General features: G+C 40.0%; 1 protein-coding gene across 1 annotated transcript in view; it reads right to left on the bottom strand.

Moving 5' to 3' along the window:
- LOC109916719 (lethal(3)malignant brain tumor-like protein 3) overlaps window positions 1-12,800 on the bottom strand; it is a 261,219-nt gene that overhangs the window by 130,027 nt on the left and 118,392 nt on the right. Inside the window, exon 15 of the mRNA XM_048595657.1 lies at window positions 7,791-7,901. Coding sequence (XP_048451614.1) covers window positions 7,791-7,901 — 111 coding nt within the window. The remainder of the gene's footprint in view (window positions 1-7,790; window positions 7,902-12,800) is intronic.

Below are 12,800 nucleotides of genomic sequence, written 5' to 3'. Positions count from 1 at the left end.
CTGGCCCAGCTCCTCATGGCCACAAGAGCATGAAAGGTGAATGTAGATAGTGTGTGTACAGAGCAGACTTCATTTAATTCCAAAATAAGAATCACTAACCCCATATGCATCACATTTGTATGGTGCCAGGTACATTAGCAGGTACGCCATTCTTTCTGAATATGGCCCTAGCCAGATCCAGAATGAAAGGGGAGCACTGAGCTATTCCCCACCATTAAAGTTTCCACCCAGAAAATTGCTCCACTAATCTCACAAATTAGAAGTTATTAAGAGGTCAAACAGGAAAAAAATGGTATTCGCTCAGATTTTGTATCACGAGTTAAGTGGGAGGCTACCAGTGCTCACTGTTACTAAGAAATAAATCAGACAGTAACCTCCAGTTTCCATGCATGCATTATTAAATGCACAAATCAGGACTTCGCTGTCTGACCTCTTGGTGAAAGTCCTGCAGGGTCTAACTTTGGGACAGGAGTAGGACTGTTTCCTCGCTGGCCCCCACTCCCACAAAATGGCTGCTAGGGAAAGTAGGTGGTGGGACTTCTGCCTGCGCTACTCAGCTACGTTTTTTCTTTGCCATCCTTCATCAGCTTGGCCCAGTTTTGTGACTGCAAAATCCAGCCTTGTGTGTCTCAGTGAGGACACTTCAATCCTTTGAGTACTCTGAAAAATGATCTCTGAGTGAGGTCACAAGTTAATCCTCAAATGACCTGGAAATATCTGTAAGCGCAACTTTACCATTACTTCACCACAGATTGCTAAATCCAGGTCAATACATTAGGATGCAGTCAATTTTCATGGCGTTACATTTAAGCACACTAGGTTGCTATTTCAGGCTAACTATTATCTGCACGAGATACAACATGATGGAACTTGTTAAAACAACTGAGAAAAACTTACTACTCATGATTACGTGGCAGCAGATTCTCAAAGCAACACGTAATGTACCACTCTTGGAAGGCGAAACCTTGCAAATGTGATTAATTGTAAAAAAAAGAAGTCCATTTGTATTCCTTGGCTGATTTTAGTACGTTTTGTTTAAATATATGACATTTCAAGATCCAACTCAACTGTCATGTTTAAACTCATTAAAACAAATCAACAGGGTTCTTGGCAAGGGGCAGCCACACTATCAAGAAATAAACTGAGATTCGATTAATCAGTGCAATGCTCAGACAAAGAGAAACTTTAGAGAGAAAAACCTTGAGATTTCTAAACAATGGGCAAAATCTGGCTCATGTTGTGTCTGATTTCTGAACATCCTATAATATTCGGAGTGTGTCTTTTGGGCCGTGGTATTCTAGGGCTATTCCTACCTCCGAACCTTGGGAACATAAAGGTGTAAATGGAAACTTCCTGGTGTCCATTTGAAACAGACATTGGGCGTCGTCAGCATGCAAATCAGTGGTTTCAGGCCAGTTATACGACCAAGCTACCAAACTTGACAGAAATTGGAGAGAATATACATTTACAGAGACTCCCAAAGGCCGCCAACAAAAGAAAGCTTGTTTTTTTTTAGGAACTCTCAACATCAAGCCAGGATACCAGGAGTGCTTCATCTGTTCCCAAAGCAGGGCTGCTGCCAATCTGGAATCATAATATTCCAGGGCCTATGAGCTCTGTTAATGTCCAAATTGACTGATTTTGCCAAAAGCTCCACACAGTAAGTGGCAGCACTATGTCCAAATATATTCACTATTGTAAACAGTTCACAAACTTGATTAGAATGAGAACCAAGCAGTGGCCGTCAAACATTATTGGGTGCATGTGTCCCAGATTCCCAAATTGTTTTAAATTTATTCATTCGTGGGATGTGGGCGTCACTGGCTGGCCAGCATTTATTGCCACATCCCTGGTTGCCCTTGAGAAGATGGTGGTGAACTGCCTTCCTGAACCGCTGCAGTCCACCTTCTGTGGGTTTCCCCGCAATGCCCTTAGGGAAGGAATTCCAGGATTGTGACACAGTAACAATGATATATTTCCAAGTCAGGATGGTTGAGTGGCTTGGAGTGGAACTTCCATGGGGTGGTGTTCCAATATATCTGCTGCCCTTGTCCTTCTACATGGAAGTGGTCATGGGTTTGGAATGTGCTGTCTGAGGATCTTTGGTGAATTTCTGCAGTGCATCTTGTCGATAGTACATGCTGCTGCTACTGAGCGTTGGCGGTGGAGGTAGTGGATGCTTGTGGATGTAGTGCCAATCAAGCCGGCTGCTTTGTCCTGGATGGTGTCAAGCTTTCTGAGTGTGATTGGGGCTGCACTCATCCAGGCAAGTGGGGAGTATTCCATCACATTCCTGGTTATAAAGATTGTATATAAGGATGAATTCTGCACAATGATTACTAGAATTCCCACTTTCAAAATAATTTCTGTGTCATGTCTGATTCAACAAGCAATTTGTATATTTGTAAAATTTCATGTGATAAGAAACAAACTGAGGAGAAGTAAAATTGAGCATGACATATGCTATGACCAATGATCAACCTCTCAGTGTCATTAAAAATCCATCTGGTTCAGAAAAGTCCTTCGGGGAACAAAATTTGCTGTTCCTATCCCCTCAGGCAATGGATGACTCCAAACTCTCAGTATTTTGGTTAACTCTGAACTGCCCTTTAAAATGGCTACAAAGCCACTCAGTTTTTTCAAACCACTATAGAAGCAAGGAGATCTAAATTAGATGGACCATCTACCATTGGCATTGTATCGGATACAATAATGTTCACCTAACTCAGTCATTAACTACTGGGTATTTGAACCAAAATTTTAAAAGTTATACTAAAAACAAGTCAGAAAAGTCAACCTAACATGGTCATATACACAGAATCATACCTGTTAGCCCATGTCTCCATCACCATCTCTGGGCATGTCATGTCCAATGGCAGGAATGCCCCAAAAGTGGAAGCACAGCAACAACAGTCATGATGGAGTGGCCTTGGTAATCCTCAACATTGACTGTGAACCCAACAGTGCTTCATGGCATTAGATTAAGCATGGGCAAGGAAACACCCTGTTGATAGCTGTCACTCTCAGTTGATGAATCAATATTCCTCCACACTAAGCACCATTTGGAAATAACAAGGGCAGAAAATGTTCTCTGGATCAGGGAGTTTCTATCACCTAGAGTGGATTAGTAGCACCATTCCTGATGGAATTGGTTTGACAGAAGACAAAGCTGCCAAAGTAGGCTCTCACACCAGATGCTGAGAAAACTAACATGAGGGAAAAAGCTAACTGACTTCACCATTACTAATCTTTTGTAAATTAATCTGGCCATGACAGTATTGGTAGAAATGACCATGGCTTAGTCCTTATGAACATTAAGTCTTCCCACTTTGGGTTCTTGTGGTGTGTGGCAATAACACCTTTTTAGGTGGAATAGAGTTGGAACAAATTTACCAGCTCCGAATTTGACATCCAATAGGCATTATAGGCATCTGCAGCAGCCAAATTGTATCCAATGACAAAGTGTAACTTCTCAGCATGACAAACCTTTCACTGGAGTATCACTGGTACTGTAGCGCTCTCTTGTAGAATCCTAGAATGCAGGCCATCATGTCCAGGGAATTTGTTGGATCTTCATCTTTTAAATTGCTCTCAGACTCCTTTTCTGTTGATATGAATTATCTTAAGTTGCCTACTTTTATTAGTCCTTTGGTTAACCTCTATTTCAGATTTATAATTGGAAATTAAAACACAGAACATAGAACACCACAGCACCCTTCAGCCCACAATGCCATTTAAACTAATCGTATCTTCTACTGTGAAAACAGAGAATATTTTTTATAGTTTCTGGCATTTCCTCATTCAAATGATAATTTTTCCAGTTAACTCTGACTTTTCTTCACAGATGCTGCCAGACGTGGCTGAGCTTTTCCAGCAATTTCAGTGTTTGTTTATAATTTTTCCTGACACTGCCTTTAAAGGAGCAATGTTTACTTTAGCTATTCTCTTCCTTTATCATATACTTGAATAGCAGTTTGCTCTTAAAACTCCACAATGGGCAAGGTCATACTTGTAGACGCTGTATACATCCTTCACAAGGAGATTGTTACAACTTGTCAATGTGGTCCATACCCTGAAAACAGTTACAGAATGGTACTGGCGGAGATTAGGACAAAGCCCTCTCACCACATTTTTAGAAAAAGTGCATAAAAAGAGGAAGGAATTCTAAATTTGTTTATTTTATTTGACTTTATTCAGCAAGCAGTCAGTTATCCAAAGCGAGTGTGTTTACCATATGTAAAGAAAAGGAAGATTGAATGGTGAAGTATTCAAGGATGACTTTTGCCTGGCAATAAACTCTTGTTATCAATACTTAACAAAAGGTTGGTAAAGTGAAACTTTAAATTTAGGTTTAACCAGGCTATGCCAGAGCATTTCATCTTGGTACAACAATGCACATGCCAACACACAATGTGTAAAGTGAATAGAATTGTATCTTGATTTAATTGATTAATTGTGGTTCATGTTCTAATTTGACTCAGAGCTCCAAATAATAGCTGAACCCAACATCTATTAATGGTGTTTGTTGTTACAAGTGACATTAAGTGCACACATCGTTTTTATTACATATTGGTGGCATTCTTTGCTCACACTTATGGCTATCGTTAAATGCTTCAATTAATTTGCAATACTTGACAAACTGAGGTTATGCCAAATTGGCCTCAGAAGGTATAAACAAAAGGTTGACAACTGAAACACTACATAGGCTACAGAAACATTCCTACAAAAGCTGCACTTTCCATTTCATGTAATTAGGTCTGCTGTATGTCTGTCATTTAATTGAAGATTGGTGAGCTCGATAGGCGAGGCACATCCACAGGATTGAAAATAGGTTGCACACCCAAGACTTTCTCTACAGTAGGTAGCTCGAGGGTAACCCAAGGCTACACATCAAAGATGCATGCAAGTGTGCAATGAAGTCCCTAACTATTGATTACCATACTTGTGAGTTACTAGCTGCCGAAAGATTTATATTTCACACAACGACGTGTCTTGGTTTGGAAGGAATTGCCTAAGTGCGTGAATTAAGACATTCAAGAGAACACTGAATTATTATTTAAATAGGAACAAAATGCAGAGTTTCAGGGATAAAGCAGAAGCTTTTGTATGTAAGTCATCGAGTCAGAGAGTTATAGAGTCATACAGCATGGAAACTGTCCTGTTGGTCCAACTCGTCCTTGCTGACCAAGTTCCCAAACTAAACTAGTCCCACTTGCCTATGTTTGGGCTATATCCCTCTAAGTCCATCCTATTCATGTACCTATCCAAATGGCTTTTAAATGTTGTAACTATACCTGCAACTACACTTCCTCTAGCAGCTCATTCCACACCTGAACCACCCTTCATGGGAACAAGTTGCCCTTCAGGTTCCTTTAAGTCTTTTTCCTCTCACCTTAAAAATATGCCCTCTAATTTTGAACTCTCCCACCACAGGGAAAAGACTTTTGCTATTCACCTTATCTATGTCCCTCATGATTTTATAAACCTTTATATGGTCACCTCTCAAACTCCTTGGTTCCAGTGAAAGAAGTCCCAAATAATCCAGCCTCTCCTTATAACTCAGAGCCCTCTAATCCTGGAAATATCATGGTAAATCTTTTTGGAACCCTCTCCAATTTAATAATATTATTCCTTTGGCAGGGCGGCCAGAACTGTATACAATACTCTAAATGTGGCTTTGCTATCATCCTGTACAACCTCAACATTGCATCCAAACTCCTGTACTCAGTGGTCTGCGCAATGAAGGCCAGTGTGCTAAATGCCTTCTTAACCATCCTGTGACGCAACTTTCAAAGATCCCCTGGGTCTCTGTTTGATAACACAACCCAGGGTCCTACTATTAACTGCATAATTCCTCCTCTTGTTTGCTTTACCAAAATGCATTTATCCAAATTAAACTCCAGCTAGCACTCCTCAGCTTGAAACAAAATGCTGAGAGAGATGGTACAGACACAATGGGTTGAACAGTCTTTTTCTACGCCTTAACTATTCTGTGATTCTGAAAGGGAGAAATGACATCTCCTGTGGTTGGCACACACCTGCATAATGATCAGTCACAACTGCAATGTGGCAACAGTCTCCAACATGGAAAACAGCAAGCTACAATATCACACGGCAGCTTCACATGTGGCATTTATGTCAGACTCTGGTTTTCAACGAATGGCCTTCATAGCCACCAACAATATGCATCAAATGACAACACCCCATCAAAGTGGATTATTTGCTCCATCGCTCTTATTTGTAACATATACCTCTCTGCTGTTTAACAAGGAATCCTTAGGTCCAGAATTTTGTAAATCGACTACAGATCTGTGATTTAAATGTCAATGATGCATAATACATCAGGCTATGTGTAGAACTTGCTCTTATAGTTACAAAGGACAGTAGTGCTCACAAATTGTCAACACAGTGTGGTGGGAGACTGTATGAATCTGACCACCTCCAGAAAGTGACAATGATTTTGGATAGAGTGGAATCTTTGGTGGAGGAACTGCCATCAAGAGCTGAATGAGCTGAATCTGGAACTAGTCAACGACACTCCAAATCAAATTTGATGCAGAAACAGCACAGAACAAGTCTATGTGTATTCACTGCCACAAAAAAACATACAAATTAGAAGTAAACCATACATTCCATCAAGCCTATTCCACCATCGAGTACAATCATGGCTGATCATTAGTCTTTGATCCACTTTTTCACCTGGTCTCCATATCCCCTGAGAAATCTGTCTATCTCAGCTTTAAATATATCAAATGATAAAAGGAAAGGCAAGCATGGAATGCAGGGCTAATGTAGCAGAACGTATGACCCAGAAAGAAAGGCAGGCACAGGAATAGCGAGTTGGTACAAATATATGTAAAATGCATTACGTTTTCTGTTTAAGAAATATGTCATTTTTAAAATGTTACAAATTTGATTGCTAATAGTGCAATGGTTCAGATAGCAACATGGTTAGTGAAATATTTGTTGGGGCTTTAACATGCTTGAAGGTGAGTAAAAATGCTTATAGACAGCAATTACTGACATATTCTGTGAATGCCTGGTTGTTCTGTCAGTCATTAAAAGAATTTTTGGCAAACTGTATGCCCAATCAGAATGAAAAATATGATGTTCATTACATTCAGTAAAGAGATATAGTAACTGAATCCTGACAGCTCTTGCATACAGATGGTAGGCAATGCGAGACAATGATATTGAGAGTTTTGTCCAGTGTGTTGGACAGGCTCACAGTAGTGCCTTTGTAATTATTTGATCTTGGAGTATGTGCATCACTAATATTTTGAAAAGTGCATGAGTTAACCCTAGCGGCCAGCCCAATAGTTATGCCTCCACCAACATCATAAAAACAGATTATCTGGTCATTATCACATTACAGTTTAGGGAAGTCTACTGTGCTGTTTTTCCTGCACTGCTACAGTGACTACATTTCAAAAGTACTTCATTTGTTGTGAAAAAAAATCCTTTGAGAAGTCAGTGGTTGTGAACAGTGCAATATAAAAACAGGACATTGACTGATCAGCTGTACTAGAGTCCAATATGGATAATTTGAATTTAGGAAAAGGGAATTCCTAGCTAGTTTGAAGAATAATTAGCAAGCCAACAAAGTTAGCAGCAATCACTAAGCCCCATCAACAAGATTTAAATTAAACTTGGTTGTGATAACATTACTCAGAGAATGGGATGAGCCTGAAAATCCCTGTGTAAGTTAGCTGTGTCAGAGGAATGAAAAATCTCAGCAAGATATTTTGAATAGTTACATCGAGCAATCGGAATCTCCAAATATGAAGTACCTTTATCCTTTGATCATCAACATCTACAACTGTGGCAACTCGAATCAACATTGGGTTTCGTCTGTCAACAGCTTCAAGCTTCATATTCACCTGGAAACCGTGTGGTGACCGCTGTAGGATGGAAATTTCAACAGTGATGATATTTTACTGCTAACAGCCTACTGTTTAAACTTGGTGAACAAGATTCCATGCAGGTATGTAATGTAAACTATCACCACCCAATACAAATTATTTTAGACTACTACATGAATAAAGTCCTGAACTGATGGCATGAGAAAGCATCAACTTTTTGAAACCATGACACAGAATAAATAAATCTAAATTTATACTAAAGAGATTTTACCAGGGGTCTATGGTCAGACAGAAACATATACAAATTAAAGCAATGTGCTGATTAGGAAAGCCACTGAATTTTGACTCGTTGGGAATACATTGGAAATCTGAAACAGGAAATTAACCAGAAATTTGATTTTATATGTATCCAAAAAATAATACAGATATAATTATATAATGTACATACATTGGGGTTGATAGTCTATTTTCACAGAAATGATATATAATAATATATAATACATATATATCATAATATATGTTTTCACAGAAGGAAGTTAGGTGGGAAGCTGCACAGCTGGAGTAAAGGCAGCAAACTGGAATACTCAGCAGGAAGCAGCAGAGCATAGGAAAGCAAAGTGAAAGATTCAAATCAATGACCAGTGTAGATGACAGATCAGTGACCTGAAACATCAATTCTGTTCTTCTCTTCACAATCGCCAGACAAACTAAGAATTTCTCATATTTCATATTTTTATTTCAAAGTCCCAGAATCCACTGTATTTTCTTTTTTAGAATCTGGGATCTCATCTCGAGGAATCCAGGGGCACAGCCTTTACTCACCTGTTACAAGGCCAGTGGTACATCGGTATGGACAAGGGCAGGTGAGGACAGGGATGCCTGACACTAGGACCTCTTCCATAAGCAGTCTCCTCCTGTTAACTTCACACACCAGTGTCAGCAATTTGGTCCATGAAACCAAACACAACAGGCCACCAAATGTCAGGGTCAAGCTCAGGGATGAAATAAAGGATCGTGGCATTGACCTCTGAAGATTCCATGAGTTTTAAAAGAAAAATGCGTATAGAAGTTGAGAGAATGATGACTGTATCATTGTGGGGTTCTGGTACCCTAATCACAGCACTAGAAAGGTGCAGGACAGCACCTGAAGCAGGCACCCTCAATGTGTCTCAGCAGAAGAAATTTCCTCACTCAGACGGTGGTGAGCCTACAGAATTCTCTGCCACAGAAGGCAGAGCATTCCATGCTTTTAAGAGCAGTTAGTTATAGTTCTTAGGGCTAAAAGGATCAAAGGCAATGTGAAAAAAGCCAGAACAGGATACTAAGTAGGATGATCAGCCATGATCACATCGGATGGTGGAGAAGGCTCAAAGGGCCGAAGGGGTTAGGGTTCTCTGGATCTCATTTTCTATGAAACATGTCAAAGACAATTGGAAGTCTTTGATTTTGGATTCTTGACATTGACTCAGGGATTTGGAAGAAACTCATCCAGGATCGCTGCATCTGGTTTCAACAAATAAAAACAGTGCAGCTGTCTTTGAAAGAAAATGCATCTCAGAGGCAGAGAGAAAAAAACTTGAACCAGAAACTCGTTCAAACTCAACCGTCTGCGGTATCCTGTCCTATTTTACAAATCTGCTGGAGACAGATTGGCTGACCCATGCAGTCAACTACATATCCAGTGGAATTCCACCAAATGCTCAGGTGAGTGGCTTACCTGACCATTTCAGAGCACGATTAAGAGTCAATCATATTGTTATGGGTTTGGAGTCACATCCAGGCCTCAACCGGTAAAATCAGTACGAGTGTAGAAAATGGGTTTTTACAACACTCAATGAGAGTTTCAAAGTCACCAAGCTTGAGACAATTTTAAATTCCAGATTCTATTAATTAAACCAGCATCTTATATTGAAGACTTACAGCTAAATTTCTGTGGTGGATAAGACGGAAAAACAGCATTAACACTGTTTCCTCAAGGATTTCCACTGGAAATCTGGGAAGAAAGCACTGATAGGCTGTTTCCTTAGTTTAAAATGTTGGGGTGGAGGCTTGAATGATTTGCACTATCTTTAGAGATACTAACAGAAGGGTTCTGTGCAATTACTGGGTCTCATCCACAATTGCAGGAGTTTCATCAGATTTTCATCATTCAACGTCACAGGAAAATGGAAAACACGGAATGACATCTTGTAAAGATGCCATTTAGTTTCAGTCTGGATTGGAAGGAAACGATTTAAAACGTCGTTGTAAACTTACTTTGGTGCTCACATAGTCTGTTGGCCACAGTATTTGCCCCTAGTGAAAGAGGGTCCAATATTCCCCTTCTAACCTGCATGGTGTAGCCATGGAGTTGGGCAACCTCCTTTTCCTAATTTCAGCTTCAGTAACTCAGTAAAATCTGATATTAAAGAAGGGACTAGTTAACCTGGAAGTAATAAGCAGAAACCAACGACAGCAATAATCTTAAACAATGTAAATGAACAGAGGATTGGGTAATAAATGGCAGCAAGTGTGAGACACAAGGAAATAATCATATGATTATTATTATGGAATTATAAAAGGTGAAGTTAAAGAACATCAGAGGGTTACTGATAGGTGCAGCATAAAACAGGTAAGATCATTGTGAGTCAGAAAGAAATACAAAAGCAACATGCTGCACTACAGTGCAAGTTCAGGACAATGTAAGTTGGTGACATTACATGAAAACTGCAGCTCTCTCGGCAGACCACCTTGAACAAGACACAGGTGAAATATTCAACCAAGCACAGAGAAAAGCAATAAGAAGGCAGTTGCAAAAATTGGAGCTACCTAGCTTTGGGAAGAGTCAACCGAGTAAAGACGTTGCTACAAGATTTGGAATCGAAACAGACAAGATAAATCTCGTAAAAACTGAAAGAACTGCGGATGCTCTAAATCAGGGACAAAAACTGAAGTTGCTGGAAAAGCTCAGCAGGTCTGGTAGCATCTGTGAAGAAAAATATCAGAGTTAACATTTCGGGTCCAGTGACCCTTCCTCAGAACCAGAAAAACCTGGTGTTCTATTCCAAGTTAAGCTGAGTCGGTGGTGAGGAAGTGCTTAGAAACAACAGCCTGGATTTTATGGGGCTCTGCAGTTCCAATCCCCACAGCTGAAAAAGTTAAGAGAAGCCTTCCTTTCTACAAACCTGTTGTCTGCCCTGTGGCAATTATTTTGCTTTAAGGCAAGTGACTTCTGTCTCTATTTTGGCAGTCAGTTCCATCTGGCTGATCAAATGGTCAACAGCTCAGTATGAAACTGTTTGACACTGCTGGGCTTCAGGAAATCCCACAATTCTCAGAAGCCTAGGTATTGATGAAGGGAGTCGGGAGTAGTTTGGTAGGGTTGAATGGTGGTAGTTTGAGGCAGGTTAGGAGCCAGGTTTAGGAGTGGAAAAGAGAGAGAAAATGAATGATCCTTTGGGAGGGTTGCTTTGCAATGGGTCCAGGAATGCTCCACACAGGACATTCTCTCCCTTACAACTTGTCCAACATCAACGCATTGATCTAAAGCTGCCAAACATTAATGGGGGAGATGCACCCATCAGGGAAGTACTGATGATGGCAGATAAGGGAGACCACCTGATGCCTCCCCCACCATATGTAAAATTTCAAACAGGTTGTAGAATGTGCGCTGGTGACCATGCCACCTCCCACCTGAACCTCAATCAAGGAAACGTAGAGTCCATTAAGTGAACCCAGGTGTAAATTAACAGCGACTTAAACAAGCAAAAACTAATAATGTGGAACCGGTAGGGATCTGTTAAGGGCAAAGCATGTTTAACTAAATTGATTGAGCCTTATGAAGAAGTAAGAGAAGGTTGTTAAGGAAGTTGATGTGTACATTGAACTGGAAAAGGGCATTCGTTAAAGCCCCCATTTAGGCTTACTTGCAAAATTAAAACCCACAGGTTAAAAGAGGCAGAAGAATACAAAATTGTGTTGGAATAAATAATAGGAAAATTGTGGGCATTGACTGTGTTTTAAGAAAGAAAGGAAGAAAAGGTTAACAAAACACACAGGATCGTAGCCTTCACAAGAGATATAAAGCACAAAAAGTCGATAACACTGTTATGCCAAACAAGCAGAAAACAGTCATTCATAATCAACTCGATTACTGTGTGCAATTCTAGGCAGTGCACTTTGGAATAGACTTGGAAGCATTGGGGAGGATTCAGAAATGATTCATAATAATGAATGAGGGATTACAGTTTTGTGAATAGATGGGAGAGGCTGGGGTTGTTCTTCTCTGAGAAGATAAGACAAGAGGTCTGTTTTAAGATGAGCTAAATTACAATTGGTTAGGATCTCAAATGTACTGCCTTATAAAATGCTGGAAACAGGTTCAGTAGTAACCTTCAAAAAGGGTTTTGGATAAATACTTGAAAATAAGCCACAAATACAAGGAAAGATGGAAAATTGGACTAACTGGCTTGCTCTTCAAAAGAACTGGTTAAGAGTCTTTGGCTGAATGCTCTCCTGTGCTGTTGTTCTATGATGTGAAGTTACTAGAACAAGAAACACAGATTAAAATTGATGAGGGGAACAACTGATACGATATGCCAAGAAGAATACTGTCATGCAGAGTGTGAAATACATGAGGTGATCTTCATGCATAGTCAAAAGCCTTCAAAACAATTAAGATGCAGTATGATGATGTGAAGGAAGAACGACAAGTTGCTTTCTTTGGCAGGTAAATGATGAGAGTCTCTGCTATCTATAATTCTCTTGTGGTCTCTAAGAGAGCAACTACTTGAAGCATTATACATTTTGAGGCGTATTACCTGAACTATCTCTAGGATTACCTCTGCAACACCCTTATTCATTGCTATAGAATTACCCATTGGTAAATGCAGAAACAATCAGAGGAATATCTGAGACAACAAGGTGCAGGGCTGGATGAACACAGCAGGCCAAGCAGCA

The sequence above is a fragment of the Rhincodon typus genome, chromosome 4 (genome assembly GCF_021869965.1).
Source record: "Rhincodon typus isolate 14 chromosome 4, sRhiTyp1.1, whole genome shotgun sequence".
NCBI lineage: Eukaryota > Metazoa > Chordata > Chondrichthyes > Orectolobiformes > Rhincodontidae > Rhincodon > Rhincodon typus.
This window is presented reverse-complemented; position numbering and strand designations above follow the sequence as displayed.